The sequence below is a fragment of the Rasamsonia byssochlamydoides genome, assembly GCF_041956645.1.
Source record: "Rasamsonia byssochlamydoides strain NRRL 3658 unplaced genomic scaffold VTN77scaffold_2, whole genome shotgun sequence".
In the NCBI taxonomy this organism is placed as follows: domain Eukaryota; kingdom Fungi; phylum Ascomycota; class Eurotiomycetes; order Eurotiales; family Trichocomaceae; genus Rasamsonia; species Rasamsonia byssochlamydoides.
The window spans coordinates 221,963-241,360 of NW_027192385.1; the positions used below are offsets into that span (position 1 = coordinate 221,963).

Consider the following 19,398-nt stretch of genomic DNA (forward strand, 5'->3'; position numbering starts at 1 on the left):
TTGTAAAACTTCTCCCCGCAACTGACCGCTGCTTGAATTGGTAACTATGACACTGTTGGCAGTTGGTAGGCTAATGAGCTCGTGTCGTTCATCTCCCCGCCAGCCGGGAGTCGGGACGTAGTCTTCTATCCTCGGTACTCCGTACAGATCTTCGTGCAAGCACCCGCTAACCCTCCAGCGTGGAGAGACAGCTCCAATGGATGACCTTCAACCTGCAGGATTCCGACATCTCCACCTCGAATGTGACGAGCGTGGTGCAACTGAAGTGGCACGTCATGAGGGGAGTTATCAGTCTGGAGTTATTTAATTGACCGCAGACTTGTTCATCTCACACTTGTCACCCTAATATCTGTCAGGGTATAATTTTCTGTTCTACTTTCTCTCCTGAATGCTGCAACTTGCACAGCCAACATGGTCCATTTAGACGTCGAAAAGACTCTCGCAGCGCTCGACCTAGAAGAGAAGGTAGCTCTGACGGCAGGTAAGGAGTCAAAGTACCAGGGTTCTATCATTTTTAACTGAATCTGCGGTCTAGGAGCCAATTTCTGGCATACCACCCCCATCCATCGTCTAAATATCCCGTCTCTCCGCTTCTCAGACGGTCCCAATGGCGTCCGGGGAACTCGATTCTTCAACGGCGTTCCCGCTGCTTGCTTGCCATGCGCCACGGCCCTAGGGGCCACTTGGGATTCAGAGCTGCTAGAGGAATTGGGTGGCTTGCTCGGTGACGAGGCCAGAGCGAAAGGCGTCCATGTCTTGCTTGGCCCAACAATCAACATCCAGAGATCACCCCTTGGAGGCAGAGGATTCGAATCCTTCTCCGAGGATGGCGTCTTGTCCGGCACCCTGGCTGGACACTACTGCAAGGGCGTCCAATCCAAGGGCGTCGGGGCGACATTGAAGCACTTTGTCTGCAACGACCAGGAGCACGAGCGGACGGCGGTCAACTCCATTGTCACGGCACGCGCTCTGCGAGAGATCTACCTGCTTCCGTTTCAACAAGCGTTGAGGATTTGCCAGACGGCCTGCTTCATGACCGCCTATAACAAAGTTAACGGTCTCCATGTCAGTGAAAATCGGGAGATTATCACGGATATCTTGCGCAAGGAATGGAAATGGAAAGGTCTTCTCATGAGCGATTGGTAGGGCGCCTGCCTGCTACTCCTGATTTATTTATAATGCTGATGTCAAGTCAGGTTTGGCACATACAGTACATCAGATGCTATTAATGCCGGACTCGATCTGGAGATGCCTGGCCCGACCCGCTGGCGTGGAACGATCCTCGCCCACGCAGTGTCTTCAAGAAAAGTGACAGACCATATCCTGGACGAGAGAGTGCGAAATATCCTCAATCTGATAAATTTCGCTGACAAGTCCGGCATACCGGAAGGCGCTGAGGAGAAAGTTCTCAACCGGCCAGAGGACCAGAGACTGCTCCGGCGCGCAGCTGCGGAATCGATCGTTCTATTGCGGAATAATGGGGGTATTCTGCCATTTGACAAGAGCAAGCCGATCGCAGTGATCGGGCCAAACGCTAAGGTGGCCGCCTACTGTGGTGGTGGTTCGGCTTCCCTGCCTCCATACTACGCGGTGACTCCTTTCGAAGGAGTGTCTGCCAGTAGCAAAGCAACTTTTTCTTTCTCGCAGGGAATCTACGCACACCAATCTCTTCCGCTGTTGGGCCCGTTGCTGAAACCTCGTACTGGAAAGCAGGGATTCGAATTCCGAGTATACAACGAGCCCCCCGATGAGAAAAATCGAGAATTAGTCGACACCCTTCAGTTGGTCTATTCGATTGGATTCCTTGCAGACTACGTCAACCCAAAGCTGAAATCCGACACTTGGTACGCCGACATGGAGGGCGTTTTTACTCCAGACGAAGATGGGATATACGATTTCGGAGTTACCGTTGCAGGCACCGGTAAACTCTTCATTGACGGCGAACTCGTCGTGGACAACAGCACGAAGCAGCGGAGCGGATCATCCTTCTTCGGCACTGGAACGGTCGAAGAGAGGGGCTCCAAGGAGCTCAAGGCCGGCACGTTGTACAACATCTTGTTTCAGTTTGGCACCGCACCGACCTCGAAATTAGAGAGAAGAGGGACCGCACCGGTTGGAGCTGGCGGATTTCGCTTTGGCGGATGTCTCCGTCTCAACCAGGAAGAGTCGATTGCGCGTGCGGTGGAATTGGCATCCAAGACGGAACAGGTTGTTGTCTTTGCTGGGTTGAACAGCGAGTGGGAGACAGAGGGATATGATCGCGAGCACATGGACTTGCCCCCTGGGAGCGACGAGCTGATTTCGCGAGTCCTCGAGGCGAATCCGAAAGCTGCAGTCGTGATCCAGAGCGGAACACCAGTCACCATGCCCTGGATCGACAAGGCGAACGTTCTGGCGCAAGCATGGTTCGGCGGCAACGAAGCTGGCAACGGCATCGCGGACGTTCTGTACGGAGACGTGAACCCGTCCGGGAAACTGCCTCTCAGCTTCCCTGTCCGGCTGGAGGATAACCCATCGTACCTGAACTTCCGCTCCGAGAGAGGCCGCGTGCTCTACGGCGAGGATATCTACGTGGGATATCGGTACTACGAGAAGAGGAACGTCCGGCCTCTATTTCCGTTCGGTCATGGACTGTCATACACCACGTTCTCCCGCTCAGGATTGACCGTGCGCTCGTCTCCAGAGCAGCCCAGGCTGGAAGATAGCGAAACCATCACGGCGTCCGTGACAGTCACCAACACGGGCTCTGTTGCAGGCGCAGAGACCGCCCAGCTATGGGTTATCCCTCCTGCGACAGCAAGCGTCACTCAGCCAGTGCGTGAGCTGAAAGGCTTCAAGAAGATATTCCTGAACCCGGGGGAGAAAAAGACGATTGAAATTGTTGTTCTCAAGAAACTGGCCACCAGCTCCTGGGACGAAATTCGACAGTCGTGGGTGTCCGAACAGGGCGAGTATGAGGTCCTCATCACGGGGACGGGGGAGGAGACTCTCCGAGCGCCGTTCCAAGTCGAGACGACCAGGTACTGGCTTGGGTTGTAGCCGTAGAGTAGGTACAGACAGTACGGAGTACATACATGTTGCCTTGGTTCCGTTAGATCGGTGCGCCATCGCAATGATGGCTGAATTTCGCTTCGGGAATAACTCACGTTCCCTAGTTATGGTCATTATTGATTCTGTCTTTTTGCTTCGTGCATATATCTGTATATATTCGAAATTCAGCTCTGGAAATTCACAGTGTTTCACTGCGAAGGCAGTTGATAGGAAGAGAGAGCTTGGTTATATATATGCAAGTTGAACTTCGGTACATGGATGTAGTTAGTTTATTTGTCTTCGAGAGGAAAAGCACAAGAGCTGCAGAACAATCTAAGCTGAGTTAATTCAATAAAAGGATAGTCTACCTGATTTTCAGATTAATAAATGCTTCGGTTGTTTGCTCCGAAACATTGGAATGCGCCTTAAATAGTTTTGGGCCAAGAACTTGTCAAGTCGTCAGTTCTACTGGATGTATGTACATCCCTTGATTGAATATTTCACTAAGGTTAATCTCATACCAAAACTTGCGGAACTCCACACCCAGCAACCCAGTCCAAGTCCCCACGTCCAGATCCAGGCTCCCGGGAATGGAGTTAGGGTTAGTTAGGGCTCTGGCTGGACCCCAATGGAACAGACGCCATCGAACATTCCACGCTTATGATAATCACAAGAATCGATATTGAAGTGATAAAAGTAAAAGGCTAGACTGCATATTGGCACTCGGAATTAATTCGGGATTTTCATGTCGGATTGTGTCGCGTGATGATGTATGTGACAAAACATGTCAATGGATCTCATGCCATGTGAAGTCATGTCAAGTAATTTTAGTAGTACTAGACTAGACTAGACTTGACTTGACGAGAAATGGGCCCGTCTAGAAGATGCCTTTATTCTTTCTCTCTCTATCTCTTTTTTTACCGTCTATGTCCTCGACTATGTAGGTAAGAACTGGTTGGTGGCTCTGGATTAATTTCTGTCGTTCTCCTTTCTTTCTCGCTGTGTGTGTCTCTATTGTCTTTGAGATTGCTTCCACAGCGAGAGAGATTGAGAGATAGAGAGAATTATATACCTCGTTTGTGAGCTCGATTGTCGATCAACGTTCACTCGCTCTTATCTGTTCGTTTGATCGATATCACCATAAGAAGGAGGGAGCTGTTGGAAAACGTGAAAAACGAGGTAGAAGGGAGAAGGTAGAGAGTGGAGGAATTGAAAAAAAAAAGAAAAAGAAAAAAGAAAGAAAAGAAAAGAAAAGAGACGGAGAGAGAGACATGCATATCTCATCATCCTACCTGTTCCTCGCCTTCCTCGCCGCACCATTATCGACTTCGACTTCTCGTGTCGCTGCCGCACCATGGAAACTCAAACACAGGCATCTCCATGATCATGATGTCCGTCCAGCAGCAGCAGGGTTAGAGGGAGTAGGGGGAGTAATGGAGGGATTTGTTGTTATTTCGCCTTTTGTTCCTTTGCCGGTTGCTTCTTCTTCCACCGCTGTTGCTTCTTCGCCCGCTCTATCTTCTGATGCTCTGTCCTCTGCTGCTGTTGCTACTGTGATTGCCTCTCCGACATCGTCATCAACTCCCTTGTTGGGGATGAAGCATAGCACTTTATCGCCTTTGGAGCAGACATCGTCATCATCATCACCGTCATCATCGCCGTCATCATCGTCATCACCCTTGTCATTACCGCCGTCGACAACGCCATTGACAACGACAACACCACTGACAATGACACCATCGACAACACCATCGTCATCACCATCAATATCACCGTCAACATCGTCAGTAATATCACTCTCGCAATCACCTTCCTCGCCACCCTCCTCAACGCCAGCAGCAATTGCTTCGGCCACCCCAAGTCCCAAACCCCCCGCAAAAACCTGTCCACCCAGCGCCCCTCGAAACTGCTGCACATCCGTGCAGGAATTGACGCAAGACGTGACGGATCCATTATCAGATCTTATCGCTGTGCTGGGTGACATTGAAGTTGGGTCTGTGCTTGGGATAAGTTGTACGTTGCCCGAAAGATAGATAGATCGATATCCTTCCTCACTGATCTCTGCTGAGGCTGACCACTATCTCCACAGGCACCCCCATGCCAGACAACTGGCCGGATTCGTACTGTCTCGAGACAGTGATGTGTTGTAGTGGGAAGCAATTGGTAAGTACATATGTATCCTCCTGTTTCCTTGCTGTATATATTATGAGTGAAATATTTGGACGAAAAAATAAATCCCCATCCAGCTCAGCTAACATTGTTCCTGTTCAACCAAACCAGGCTGGCCCTTCATCAGTGACGATTGGATGTACTCCACTGTGACGTGAATAAGTTGCATAAAAAGAAAAAAAAAACATGGTTCCCTGCTTGAGGTAGTATCAAGAGGAAGAAATAGAGAGAGATAGAGATAGAGAAAAAGAAAGAAAAGAAATAAAGGAGTAATATATATATTCTCTAACTTTATGATTTAAAGATATATAGTCAGCAAGGACAAAGGAGGGCAGGCATGCCATGGCAGTGAAGAACTACTCCTAAGTATATCTGGTCAGTTGCTAGTACCTTATAGGTATAAATAAGAGATAGGTACCTATCTATCGTATCTGCTGTTAATCTTAGGTCATATGCCTGTGGTAACTCAATCGAATTCAAGTACTGTTTTATTATCCTATCATAACACTCGATGGTGACTTAATACTACAAGTATACCATACGTACATCAAGCCTGTTACTGCCATCTTCCATGACCTCCCGGAGGATATCCTCCTGGCGGTCCCCCTGGCGGTCCCCATGGTTGAGGATACGAACCATGCGGCATCTGCTGACCTGGAGCAGGCGGCTGTGGATACGGAAACGGCGGCGCAAAACCTGGCATATTCATTCCCGGCGGAACACCAAAGTTTGCGCCTTGAGGAAGTGATGGAGGTGGAGGAGGCCACGGACCGTTGTAGTTCGGTGGTGGAGGTGGAGGTGGGGCAGGCATAGAAGACATCCCACCTGGTCCCGTTGATGGGGATTGGAATTGCTGGCTGTTGTTGAATGCATATTGAGGTAGAGGAGGAGGCACGCTCTGAGAGGAAGGGTAATGACGTGGTGGAAACGATCGTGGAGGTGACGCAGGACGTGGAGAGTAAGAGCGTGATCGAGACCTCGGCCGGGATGGGGAACGAGATCTTCGCCGTGAAGGACTGCGAGAACGAGAGCTTGAATAGCGTCGCCCGCGGCGACCTTCGCGAGAGTACGAACGGCTGCGTGACCTTCGACCTCCACTGCTCGGAGTATCACTGTAGCGTCTTCTCCTCTGAAAGCCGTCGTCGCTGCTGCGGCTACGGCTGCGGCTACGGCTGCGGCTACGGCTGCGGCTGCGGCTGCGACTTCGACTGCGCTTGGACCCTTTCCCCCGCCTTTTCTTCATCTGCTCACAAAACTCGCGAGACCACCCATAGTATGTATCGCCACCAATAATTTCTCCTGTCTTTACGTCTCGCATGACAGTTTGCCCGAGCTCGTCAATATCGACAGCGACATTGTCATCGTGCTCGAAATCATTCGAGCCATATATTCGATCCACATCTTTCAAAAACTCTTTCACGGCAGTGACAAGCTTCTCGTCTGCGGGTCCCGCTAGAAACTGTAGCGGCTTCACGGTATCTGGTCGGATCGGAGTAGAAGAATCGGGGATGATGTGAGGGACGAAGTTGCCTGCCGGAAGGTCGTAATATGGAGTGGAGGGATCCCCGTGGGTGGGTGGCATGACGAATGGCGCGTCTTTTTGCAGGCCCTTCTGCTGTAATTCTCCCGCACCATCCTCAATACCAACAGAGGCCTTGATTGCATCCACAGAGGCCGAGTTCTTCACCGCCTCGCGGAGCTTGTTGATGTAGTCGGCACTGTAGTATCCATGCTCTGCCCATACGTCCAAGAGCTGGTCCAGTCGCCGATGATGCTTGGGGTTCTTGGTGCGGTCATATGACGCTGCATAGCCCAGCAGTTCCACAATGTGTGGTTGCAGTGCGCTGCTAACGGTCACAAACGCGCTGGTACCCTCCGAATGGTATTTGGTGTGATGAAAGAGATCATTTAGCAGATAGAGAATATGAAGTCTTTTTCGTTTTCCAGAAGGCTCAGCGGAAGAAATAGCGGGCTTTGCATTATCGCTCTGCTTTTCATCTGCCGCCTTGAAGGATTCCGACAGGGCCACCAGGTACTTGCCCAAGACACCCGACCTGTTTGATGAAGAGACGACATTCTCCAGAAGCCATGCCTTGCAGGTCTATTCATCAGGCACAGAAAAGATTTAGTAATCACATCTCGACCGAGGGGCACCAAGGACATAAACGGTTCAGACCTGGATGTTGGCTCGAGAGCAGCGCGATAGCGCCTTGTCTAGCAAAGAGTGGAACGTGGCGATGCTGTCGCGGGGAACAGAAGTGGGATCAGGACGCAGGAGTCCTGCAGAGAAAGATGCCTTGGCAATGGCAAGCTGATGAGCCGCCATGTCACGTCTATCCGATGGGTTTAGATGGAGATTTTCATGAGCGCAATATGTGGAGACTTTGAAGCAGCTTGAAGCAGCGATTCTGTGAGCTCGATCGAGCAATTCAATGTTTCTCCGAAGCTCACCGCGGTCTTAGCAGCGGTACCGATGCACGTGACCAAGCCAACCAACTTGGAACCCGACCGCTATCCAAGTCTAGTTAGCCCTATACAGTACTCCGTACACTATTGATTTTGTTGCCTCTCACCAACGTGCTTGTTAATGAGATCATTTACGCTCTCCCTTTTTGTCTTTTTTTTGGACAAAAAAGAATAATAATTCGCGACTGAATAAACGATTATGACTCAAATATGATTCAACGCCAGCTGCTACACCGATAAATCATAATAGTACTGCACTGTCGTAATAAGCCCATTTGTATGTGCTCATGACGAGTACAGGAAATGAATAATGCACTCTCTGCGCAGTTAATTCATTCTGATGGAATCATCAATACCATGCTTGGCTTAGCTACCTATAGGTCAAAGTGAATAGCCAATATTGATGCTGGATACGAAGTCAAAGTCGCATAGTTGAAGTTCGGACTTTTCTCGGACATTTTCTCGGTCTGAAGTCCGACAATGTATGACATTTCCCTCAGACACGTCATGGACAACATTACTGACTTGCAGGAGACTTCCCATTATTTTTTTCTGTTTCTTTCTGTATTTTTCTGACCGAAAAGTCTCCTCTGTGAAGCAGGGAGTAGGAATGGAGAAGAAAGCCTTGCCATCTCTATGCCTCCAAACAACCAATAGAATTGCTGTATTTAAATTTCATTACAAGGTTTAGATGTATGTAAAAGGCTACGATCGATCGTGTATCAGGGTTTTGTCGACTTCTGGTAGAAGACAAATCCATCCAAGATAAAGTATCGGTCTAACCAGGTTATCGTGACCAGTATGCCACCTATCGAATTATGCAAACTCAGTGACTCATAAGGTAGATGCGCAGAAAACAGTGAAAAATATCGATTTTCAGGCAGTCATAGTTCAAGGGTGGGTACTCCGCGACAGGAGTTAGTCCAGCTCCACCTTATGACCATGCAGTTAATGCCCTGCCAGAAGTCGTCATCAATTTCAAAGTTGATTTGCAGGCTTCTGGATTCAGCCTTTAGGCCCTCCACATAGTTTAATGTTCCAACGAGCAGGCAAACGTCTGCTTGTGGCGTAGTAGTAATCCTAACCACTAAATCCATCAGGAAATATGCACAGGAAAATGACGAGAAACGATGATAGGATGTTATTGAGTTTCAGTATGTGCTGTACTCGGTACCAGCAGGCACTGTTATCCGCCCCCAGTGACCTCTTCAGCCTTCCAGATGGCGTGACTTGTGGGCCAACGTGGAGAGAAACGGTGGCCACCAATGGGGAATAGGCAGTCATTATTAATGCAAGGACTCCCATTGGTGGATGGACACAAACACTGCTAGCCAGGAGAGTGACCAAGGTCGTGGATAGGTAGAAAAAGGGGACCCTGCAGGCACCGCAGAAATGATTTAAAAGCAGAGTATTTCCAATTAATTTAATTATTTAAATCCAGAGTCATTCCTTCCTCTCCTCTGCTTCATTCCTCTCCTGCGTTGCAAGATCGATCGATAAACAGCCAGAGCATCCGTCTTTTCCAATCCAACCTTGGAAGGCGACCGCCTTTACCAGGTCAGTCACAGTGTTTCCACCTTGTCTGTCAGCCTGACAGCCCCGCAAAACCTCCCCACTGGCCCCTCCTTTTGCTGCAGCATCGCCCCAAGTGGTCACTGCGTCATCCGCGTGGCTAGGGGTTCATGAGTTTATCCAGGGGGAGTCCCGACGTGTTTGGGGGAGAAACATCTGCAGTCAATGGCTTGTAGCTAACTCCTCATCAGTGGCAGCGCTTATTCTCTCCTTGACTTTCATTCTCTTTTATCGCCTGCTAGGAAAAACCAAAACGAAGTGACTACTCGATCGAATTTATTGTCAGTCCCATCATAAAACAATCACCGCCCATCAAGAAATACCATGTCCACCGCGATGGCTGCTCAGCTTGTTCGCAATTCTGTGCGGCATTTCTCAGCCCACCGACCACGCCCTGACAGCCGAACCTCTCGCTTCGTGGTCATGTCTTGCATTGTCTCTGCCGTCGTGCTGCCCTTCATCCCTCCAGCGCTGGAGAGCTCACGAGAGAAGAGCCTGGGTTACCCCAACCACAACAAGTGAGTGCTGCTCCGGTTGGCACTATCTAGAGCGCTACTGACTCGCATTTTCCGCCGTACCAGGTCGCATCCACCGCTCTGCTTCCACGCCCGTTGAACACGGCTGTCGCAAGAGTGTCCATCATTTCTCTTATCTCACCCTTCTCGCCATTTCGCAGCAAATGATATCCAGATGCCTCGAAACTGCGACGAGGAAACACAGTATATCAATCCTAATATTCCATCCGAATTCTTGACAGGGAACACTGGAGCATCGGGAAGGCGTTTGCGGGCAACTTTGGGTCTGGGGCATTTATTTTTGGCTTGGTTTGGACCTTGGAAAGACGGAAGGGAATACCTTATCTCAGAGATAGCCCTTTTTCTTTTCTTTTGTCCGGATGAACCTATATCGGGACTTTCATTTCCTATTACTCTTCGTTTGGTTATTCTTGTTTCTGGCACTTCCGGAATTCTGCATTTTGGCATGAGGTTGTGTGAATCCTGGCGTTTTTGACAATGGCCCGGCTTTTTTTTTCCTTTTCCACTGACGGTTTTGTTGAAAGCTTTGGATTGAACGGGATCGAGACTTGATCGATATCATTTCCAGACTGTCAGGTATTCGCTGCGGTTTCCAACACGGTAGAGACTAGAAATCCAAAGAATTGACTACGCAAGATGTGCTTTAGAATGGACAGCAGAACCTTGAGGAAACTCATATTGATCTATTACTTGGTCGCAAGGATAGACACCGCTATATTAAACACGTAAACAATGCCTCCTCTATACAGGCTCCATGGTTTTGAAGTTCGCTCCCCAAAATCGTATCTTCCTTAACTGAATCGGTTTCCCCGTGGCGGTCGGAACGTTTCTGCAGCTTCATACTTGGACTTCTCCAGCAACTTCTCCTTCTCCGTCTCGGGCTCGTGACGTGTGGGTGCCGGGTCCTGGCCAGCCTCCGTACTTGGAGAGGCTACATCATCCCTCGTAACGCTGCCGCTTGCGGCGTTGGCGCGCTGCAGAGATGGTAAATCAGATGGCTTCTGGGTTTGGCTTGGTGTGGACGGTGTCGAAGAGGACGCAGCTTGGGCTCGTCGATGTTCTGCCTCGGCGGCGGCCAGCTGGGCCTTGCGCCTCATGTCGGCTTCATATCTGGCAGCGCGATCCGCATTGACGGACTTCTTCGCGAAGTAGTAGGCACCACCACCGGCTACAAAAATAGAATCCATCGTCAGCGGGATTCCGATTTGTTGGTTGGGAGCGGCCTCGTGCAATTGAAACCGTGTTTCGTTTCGGCGCTGTCATCTAGCAATATGCTCACCTACACAGAGTGCGCCCCATCCAATCCTATGGCAGGTTGGGGAATCATCAGTCATCGAGTTCCATATTCCCAAACAGGCTTGATAAGTTTTGAGCTTACCAGGTAGATCGTATCTGTAGATACGGAAACACCGGTCAGCCATTTCTGAGCGCCATATAAATATATAAATGCCCGGGAGTACATACCGTATTCATTGTTGCAACAGGGCAATGTGTCAGCAGTCAATATCTGCGCGGAGTGGAGAGTTGCGTTGCGTAGGCTGATGATGCGTGAGAAAAGGTTTCGGTGATAGAGCGGAGTGGCAAGGATGGTTTGCCCGGAACAAGCCAGCGCTTACGCAGGCTGGCCAGTCCGCATCAGGATGAGGCTCCAAGCCTACTTCATCCACTCTTCATTCCTCCCTCTAGCTCTACCTACTTTCTTCCTTCACCCACCCCATCATACACCTCTCATCCACCCAGGCTGGTGGTTACGGTGTCTCTTGGGCATGCTGGGATCTGACGCCACTATTTGAGGCGTCGGCAGCCTTTCGGAGCTGCCTCTGTCCGTCTCCGAGCACCTCATATCTCACACATCTCTTCGACACTCGTTTGCCACTCCACCTGGAAAGATAGCAACATCCCAAGAGCACAATGGCTCCAAAACGCAAGGCAAACGACAGCGGCCAGTCGAGCAGAGCATCAAAACGGCCCACCCCAGTCCCGGGTACCCCGCAAAGCGTGGACAGCAGCGATGAGTACTCTGATTACGAGGACGGCAAGGAAGACAATCTGAAAGGTGTCATGGAGAAATTCTCGCTCGAATCCTTCAGCAAAAACAAGAAGAGTGTGGTCCAGAAAGAAGATCCTCACTTCGGTTACAAGGACTTCTCATTTCTTCCTCTCAAACCCGATCATGCCAACCGTCCACTCTGGATCGATCCTATCAAGGGCACTATCACCCTGGAGAGTTTCTCGCCGCTGGCCCCGCAAGCTCAGGATTTTCTGACTACTATCGCCGAACCGCTATCACGCCCCGTCCATCTACACGAATATCGGTTGACGGGAAATAGTTTGTATGCCGCGGTGTCTGTCGGGCTCGAGCCGAGCGATATCATCCATTTCCTCGATCGGTTGTCCAAAACACCGCTTCCAGACACGATCCGATCGTTCATCATAGATTTCACCAAGTCGTATGGAAAGATCAAGGTCGTCCTGAAGCACAACCGTTACTTCGTGGAGAGTACAGACCCGGCGATGCTACAGATGCTCCTGCAAGACGAAGTGATTGGCGCCCAGAGAGTGCAGGGATCGGAGGGGATCATCCAGCAAGCGGCTCCAAAGATGGCTGGCCTTGTTATTCCTGGTACCAAGGATGCCGCCGGCATGAAACAGACGTCGGATCAGTCTGCTGAGCAAAACGGGGCGAATGGCCCGAATGGTACTGCCAAGGAGGATGACATCCTTGCCACTCTTCGGGATGAGGATGATGACGACGACCAGGCTCAGGTCCATAGCTTCGAAATTCCGCATACCGCTGTTGAATCTGTGAAGGCGCGGTGCCAAGCGATGGGATGCCCAGCTCTTGAGGAGTATGATTTCCGAAATGACGAGATCAATCCCACCTTGGATATCGATTTAAAGCCAAACGCACAGATTCGAAGTTACCAGGAGAAGAGTCTGAGTAAGATGTTTGGTAACGGTCGCGCCAAGAGTGGAATTATCGTCTTGCCGTGTGGTGCAGGAAAAACGCTGGTCGGGATCACGGCCGCTTGTACCATTAAGAAAGGCACAATCGTCCTCTGCACCAGCTCCATGTCCGTCGTGCAGTGGCGAAACGAGTTCTTACGTTGGTCGAATATTGATCCAGGTGACATTGCGATCTTTACCTCGGACAACAAGGAGAAATTCAAGAGGTCCACAGGCATCATTGTCTCTACGTACTCGATGGTCTCACAGACAAGAGCACGATCTTACGACGCGGAGAAGATGATGGAGTGGCTGCAGTCTCGGGAGTGGGGTCTAATGATCCTGGATGAGGTCCATGTCGTCCCCGCTTCAATGTTCCGAAAGGTCACATCGGCCATCGCGACGCAGGCCAAGCTTGGTCTGACGGCCACGCTTCTGCGTGAGGACGATAAGATCAAGGATCTTAACTTCTTGATTGGTCCCAAGCTCTATGAGGCCAACTGGATGGAGCTGGCTGACCAGGGCCACATTGCCAAGGTCCAATGCGCGGAGGTTTGGTGCCCAATGACCACCGAATTTTACGCGGAATACATGAGGGAGAAGTCAAGGAAGGCGGCTCTGCTGTATATCATGAACCCAAGAAAGTTCCAGGCCTGCCAATTCCTGATCGACTACCACGAGAAGAGAGGCGACAAGATCATAGTCTTTTCCGACAATGTGTACGCGCTGGAGCGGTATGCGCTCAAGCTGGGTAAGGCATACATTTACGGTGGCACACCTCAGAATGAGCGCATGCGCATTCTGGAGAATTTCCAGCATAACGAGCAGGTCAACACGATCTTCCTGTCCAAAATTGGAGACACGTCTCTCGACTTGCCGGAAGCCACGTGCCTCATTCAGATCTCCTCGCATTACGGTTCGCGTCGTCAGGAGGCGCAGCGTCTGGGGCGTATCCTGCGGGCGAAGCGCCGAAACGACGAGGGTTTCAATGCCTTTTTCTACTCGCTCGTATCGAAAGATACGGATGAGATGTACTATTCCTCCAAGAGACAGGCCTTCCTGGTTGACCAGGGCTACGCTTTCAAGGTCATTACGCATCTCCAGGGTATTGAAAACATGGAGGGCCTGGCGTACTCGACCCCTGCCGAGCGTCGGGAGCTTTTGCAAGAGGTCATGTTGCAGAACGAGACCTCCGCCGAAGTAGAGCACGTGACAGACGACCTCTTCAGCGAACGGTCTGGCGGGCCTCGTAAAGCGAAGAAGGGCGCCGTCAAGCGCAGCGCAGCAACCCTCAGCGGTCTCGCCGGCGGCGAAGACATGGCGTATATCGAGTACAACAAGAGCCGCAACAAGCAGCTGAAAGATAAAGTCGGCCACCACCCTCTGTTCCGGAAGTTGGAACGGGAACGGTTGCGGCGGAAGAAGGAGATGGAGGAGATGAGATTAGGAAGATGATGCATGTGATGCATCATCTAGGAATATGCATGGCCTTGAAGCGTTATAGAGCTGGAAAAAAAATTGCATATAAAAGGCAGACGAGTTACTGCATTGCATTGATTCATATTTTGCCATTCACAGCAGTCAGCTATGGGGACGGGACATCTGATCTGATCTGATGATAATGGTGGCGATGGTGATGGTGACGGTGGTGGTTTTGCAATGCAATGTAGGCAAGGCGTCTGGACGGGGTTATACAGCTGAGGGCGTTTGGGTTAATAATAATGAATGCGCTGTAGTATACAAGGTTATTTAATATTTCAAAAAAAAAAAACGCTATATAACTAACTTTACCAAGCTATGCAATAATAGAGAAAATTGAAATTGGCTAGTGCCTTGCTCATTTGGAAGTACTCTGCAGCCTCTTTCAAAGAAAGAAGCGAGCCGTTTCAAAATAATTATTTAATTGGTGGTCAAAATCAAATGTCTCCGTGTGAGACGTGAGACGTCTGTGTATATCCACGGAGGACGACAACCATATGTCTTTTTTTAGCGATGGATCTTTTCATAGACACACATATACACATTACAACTATTATTTATTCCACCCTACATCACTGTCTGTCTGTCTGTCTATCTATCTAGTCTTTCCTCATAACAGACACAGTCTTCATCTCTGTTAGTGACATTTGCCTCCTCCCCCCACTTCTTCTTCTTCTGCTAGGAAGATGTGTTGATCAATCCTTAGAACAAAGGGGCGTTCTCCGCTGCACGACTGAGATAAATAGACGTCACGTCACGTCCAGCAGTCGACCCGTAGTGAGAAGAAGGGGGGTTATCATATCACTAAGACGCTTGTCTAGAACAGGGGGTCTACGCCGACGACAGGATAACCTTGTGCGTGGCGGGCTGCTCTTCCGGCTCGCCGAAGATGTTGATGTCCCAGCGAGGCTTGTCTGGAGGTAGAGAATAGAGTTAGTTAGATTTTGTCAGTTGAGGAGGACAGACATAAGATAAACTCCACAGAAGAGTTTTTTTTTTTAAAAAAAAAGAAGCAAAGAGTAAAAGGGAAACTCACTTGCAATGTAAGGGGTGTTGTAGCGCCGGCGCTCCTTTCCAAGAGCATTGATGGCCTCAATCTCATCCGGCTCCAATTCGATCTCGGTGAAGTTCTCGACGATGCGAGAGGGAGTCACCGACTTGGGGATGACACTGTGGCCGCCAACCTGGGACCAGGCAAGGCTGTGGAGGGCAGGTGTGAGACAGCGTTCATAACGACCAGAGCGAGGGCTACTTCGACTACTTACATGACCTGAGCGGGCGTAACCGTGGTACCGGTGCGCTTGGAAACTTTCTCAGCGACTTCCTTGATTTCTGGGCGAGTGACGAGCAGAGGAACGCCGAACTGGTTGTTTCCAAAGGCCTAGAGACGCGCAATATTAGAAGAAACTACTCAGCCCGTCAATTGCCAGTAGAACGTACCGAGTAGGCCGTGATGTGGATGCCCTTTTCCTTCGCGTAAGCAATCAGGTCATTGCTTTGAAGGAGCGGGTGACGCTCGATCTGGTTGACGGCAGGGACAACGCCAGTCGCCTTGATGATCGTCTCGAGCTGCAAATATCGCGTTCGACAGTCAGCTCGAGTACGAATAGATACAAGTGGCAACATGAGAGGTCCTGGTTCGACTCACCTGCTCGATGTTGAAGTTCGACACTCCCACCGATCGCACCTTGGCCTTGGGGAGGCTAATCATAGCTGCAGACGATCAGTCAGTTGGCCGTCAAAAATTTGCCAATTAGAGAAACGAACCTTTCCACGTGTCAACGATGGAAATGCTGTCATCAATGTCAACATCTCCATCTGGAAGGTTCTTTCCCTCCACAAGAGGGAACAAGTCGTCACCGGTCTTGAATGCGACCGGCCAGTGGATCAGGTAGAGCTAGAAAACAGGAGTCAGACACTTGTTTTATGCCCTGTAGAAAAAAGGAGGAGGGATATGGGCCCATACATCAAGGTAGTCCAGACCAAGCTCGTTCAGGGTGTCATCCAGAGCTGCCTCAACCACATCCGGACGGTGGTGGCTGTGAATGGTTAATCGACGCGAAGAAACTCAACGGCCTGGGTCGCGGAATACCTGTTCCAGAGCTTTGAGGTCTGTAATAAAAGAAACTCCTAGTTAGCCATGCAAAACGTAGAAAGGAGCCGTCATTGGCGACGTACGATGAAGATGTCTTCTCTCTTCAAGCCCGGGATTTCCTTCAAGGCTCTCTGGAGGCCCTGAGCGACCTCTCGTTGGTTCTGGTAACTAAGTTCGACAACAAGGTTAGCTAGCCAACCTTCACCCCGATTATCCCCCAGACGTGATGCGATAGGTCTGTATGCTTACATCTTGGCAAGGTCCTACAAAGATGGTTAAATGGTTAGTATGTTATTGTCGATGTCACTCCTCGAATAACACTTACCAGGTGACGGTAGCCCGCCTTGAGGGCCTGGAAGATTCCGTCTGCGACCTCTCCAGGGGCAGACTGCCAGGTTCCGTACCCGCGCAAACTGGAATCCCACGTATCAGCACGAGACGTCATGGACAATCATTGGTATATAATGTGGACTCACGGGATCTCCTTGCCGGTGTTGAGCGTGACCTTCTTTCCGAGCGACATGTTGGTGGCTTTGTGCTCTGGCAGGTAGTGTGCAGTCGGGTTGAGAACTGGTTATGGACTTAGATGATCACAAGGAAAAACAGGAGAACATGTTCCTGCCTGGGCGACCAGAGCGAGATATACCCCGATCGAGGCGCGTCACTGTCTCTGCCCCTCTTCAGCTGCCCCGCATGTTCCAGGATGATTTCATAAATGGCGCGGATTGCTTGCATCGGAGTTGTTCCGATTGCCCTCATCCTTCCCGATAGAGAAAGCGGTTCGGAGAGTTTCCCCTTTGGTGTTGGTATCCTCCGGTGGGGAAGGTTGCGTTGATCATAATATTGATAGATTATTAATTATGAACACTGGCTCTGTCTCCACTAGAACTGACGTGATTCAGAAGAAGGGCAGGGAATGGCCATTCGATTGCTGCTTCTCCCAGTCGTACAAGGCTATCAAGGACTCTGTTAAACTATCATCCTAAACTATCATCCTTTGATAACTGCAGGCGATTGCAGTCCAATTTAACACCCTCAAAAAGCTCACAATCCTTGCTTGCTATTTCTATTCTATTTTTTTTTCTGTTCTTTTTTGTCATTTTGCTCTCGTATCACTCTCTTATCGAAGGAATCCCTGCTCAATAATATATCCTGACGAACCAACCTATGACCCGGGGCACAGGATGAGTCACTTTCAGATCGATGAGCGCTGCCCAATACCAAGTTGGCTTGACATGGCGAATATAGGACAATTCATTGTCCATACGACTCGACACCGTCTGCGACTGACATCAGAACTCAATTAGCCGAAACTGTCTAGAAAAGGCCTGAGATTAACTGAGGAAGGCGTTTTACTGGTAATGGCGAGTGCAACTCGTGAATCCCATGCCGTTACCAGTGACTATGGCTGCAGGTTGCATTATATATATTTGGACATTTGGCTTTTACTTCCTCCTCAAATGCTCCTTTTGCTGGCAGAGTTGAAAAAGACGGTATCGATGGACCCACTGCAAAATATATTATATGGCATGTACATGTACATGTCGATACCCAATTTTCTATCGCGAAAAGAACTATGATGGGAAATATCCTGATACCGTTTTCGAAACTTCCTCCAGAACTTTGTTGCATCGCAGACATTCTCACGGTAATCGTCACTATATCAGACTTGGAAGACCGAAAAAGATGCAGCACAATTCCTCACCTCCTCGTCCGGGAAAATGAGATCCGTCCTCCAGACACCAGTACCATTCAGAGCGACTAACAGCAGGAGAGAATCAGCGAAAGAAATCTGCACAGGAAAGACGGCGAGGCTTGCGGAACTGTATTCTTGTTAACAGACGCACTGACAATCGAAGCTGATCAAGTGTCTGCTCTCGAACAGCAACCAGAATCTCGCCTGAAAACTCTCATCAGCGTCAAACACTACTCTGCTGGTCAAGAAGCGATGTCAAGATTTTCATAAGATCGAAATCAACACCAACGGTCGGCTCTGTCGAACCCCATTCTTTGATGTAGCGGAAGGTGGACGGGGTGGTTAGATTGCTCCTAGGGTAATTTTTAAGACAAATGTTGCTTACTCAGATGATGCTTCTGCCTGCTCTACACAATAATCTAATGCTACTAATCCCAGCTGCTGTCAGGCCAGGTTACTTGATTGGTTTGGGTGTTTTATGGCCCAGCTGTACCCTCTGGGGATTAGTGTGAACACTTCCTTGAAGTTGGGATAGACTTTAGAATGAGATCTACCTTTAGAACAAATACATGTAGAGAGTTCTGCAGAGAATCTGCAGCGTTGCATTGTGAGCTAGGGTAATTAGTCAAGGTATTCGTCGGGCAAGTGTATACAAAGTTCTTTAGTCCAATTGGCGCCAAACGTTGCTGGTTGGATCCTATGGCCTCTGGTGAATACTTGGGTCTCTTCAAATTATCAATAGAACTGTCCGTCAGCACTTTAACTCATACACACATGTCCAACACATTCTTGGCGCGCTTGAGACCAGACTCTGTTGAGATCGAAGACGGTGAGATGATCGATCATACGTCATTCACCTGGACCGTCATGGCCGTGGTGATTCATCTCGTGACATGCCTGATATTCACACAGATAGTTCTTGCAGGAATTATAAATTTCGTGCCTAGATCGTGTCTGCTGACCGATGCTGCTCGTATTTAATTACTATTCTTGTAGACACTACGCCCTGCAGGCTGCGAGGCATGACGTAGCCCCCGCCAACCGGGAAATGCGGAGTAAAGCTCCATTAACTTTGTTCTTTGCTAACTAAAACTATATTAAATCGAAACATGCTTGGGTAACCAATTGGTTGTCCATTACTTAGATTGTACGTATTGTGGTAACTAACCTGATCAGATCGGCCTTATTATTAATTAATAATGATAATGCCTGGCTTCCCCGCGTATTCCAGGCCCATCCATCCAGCTGTGTTCGATGCAAATCAAGTTTAATACGCATACAGTCATGGGTTGCACAGAACGAAGAACGCTTTGATGCAGCGCCTGTCCTACATTGCGACTCGCTCATGCTTGGACTTTCGTTGCATTGTCAAGTCCAGCAAGTCTAGACTGGATCCCAGACCAGTTATT

General features: G+C 49.6%; 7 protein-coding genes across 7 annotated transcripts; 3 read left to right on the top strand and 4 right to left on the bottom strand.

Moving 5' to 3' along the window:
* Positions 1–411: 411 nt before the first annotated feature.
* VTN77DRAFT_2635 (uncharacterized protein) lies at positions 412–3,039 on the top strand (the record flags this gene model as incomplete). The annotated part of the gene is made up of 3 exons (XM_069418496.1): positions 412–481; positions 536–1,142; positions 1,197–3,039. The coding sequence occupies 3 exons, from the start codon at positions 412–414 to the stop codon at positions 3,037–3,039; spliced, it is 2,520 nt and encodes an 839-aa protein (XP_069282116.1).
* A 1,375-nt stretch (positions 3,040–4,414) lies between these two features.
* VTN77DRAFT_2636 (uncharacterized protein) lies at positions 4,415–5,014 on the bottom strand (the record flags this gene model as incomplete). Its single annotated transcript, XM_069418497.1, has 1 exon — positions 4,415–5,014. The coding sequence occupies one exon, from the start codon at positions 5,012–5,014 to the stop codon at positions 4,415–4,417; it is 600 nt and encodes a 199-aa protein (XP_069282117.1).
* Positions 5,015–5,755: 741 nt separating this feature from the next.
* VTN77DRAFT_2637 (uncharacterized protein) lies at positions 5,756–7,525 on the bottom strand (the record flags this gene model as incomplete). Its single annotated transcript, XM_069418498.1, has 2 exons — positions 5,756–7,300; positions 7,376–7,525. 2 exons carry the CDS (start codon positions 7,523–7,525, stop codon positions 5,756–5,758), a joined length of 1,695 nt encoding a protein of 564 aa, XP_069282118.1.
* A 2,036-nt stretch (positions 7,526–9,561) lies between these two features.
* VTN77DRAFT_2638 (uncharacterized protein) lies at positions 9,562–9,852 on the top strand (the record flags this gene model as incomplete). The annotated part of the gene is made up of 2 exons (XM_069418499.1): positions 9,562–9,755; positions 9,819–9,852. 2 exons carry the CDS (start codon positions 9,562–9,564, stop codon positions 9,850–9,852), a joined length of 228 nt encoding a protein of 75 aa, XP_069282119.1.
* A 712-nt stretch (positions 9,853–10,564) lies between these two features.
* VTN77DRAFT_2639 (uncharacterized protein) lies at positions 10,565–11,246 on the bottom strand (the record flags this gene model as incomplete). Its single annotated transcript, XM_069418500.1, has 4 exons — positions 10,565–10,941; positions 11,053–11,078; positions 11,152–11,165; positions 11,238–11,246. The coding sequence occupies 4 exons, from the start codon at positions 11,244–11,246 to the stop codon at positions 10,565–10,567; spliced, it is 426 nt and encodes a 141-aa protein (XP_069282120.1).
* A 438-nt stretch (positions 11,247–11,684) lies between these two features.
* On the top strand, positions 11,685–14,174 carry VTN77DRAFT_2640 (uncharacterized protein; the record flags this gene model as incomplete). Its single annotated transcript, XM_069418502.1, has 1 exon — positions 11,685–14,174. The coding sequence occupies one exon, from the start codon at positions 11,685–11,687 to the stop codon at positions 14,172–14,174; it is 2,490 nt and encodes an 829-aa protein (XP_069282121.1).
* Positions 14,175–15,029: 855 nt separating this feature from the next.
* Positions 15,030–16,816, bottom strand: VTN77DRAFT_2641 (uncharacterized protein; the record flags this gene model as incomplete). The annotated part of the gene is made up of 12 exons (XM_069418503.1): positions 15,030–15,112; positions 15,235–15,398; positions 15,464–15,579; positions 15,639–15,767; positions 15,847–15,911; positions 15,966–16,095; positions 16,165–16,237; positions 16,291–16,310; positions 16,377–16,461; positions 16,543–16,556; positions 16,619–16,706; positions 16,770–16,816. The coding sequence occupies 12 exons, from the start codon at positions 16,814–16,816 to the stop codon at positions 15,030–15,032; spliced, it is 1,014 nt and encodes a 337-aa protein (XP_069282122.1).
* Between the last annotated feature and the right edge of the window lie 2,582 nt (positions 16,817–19,398).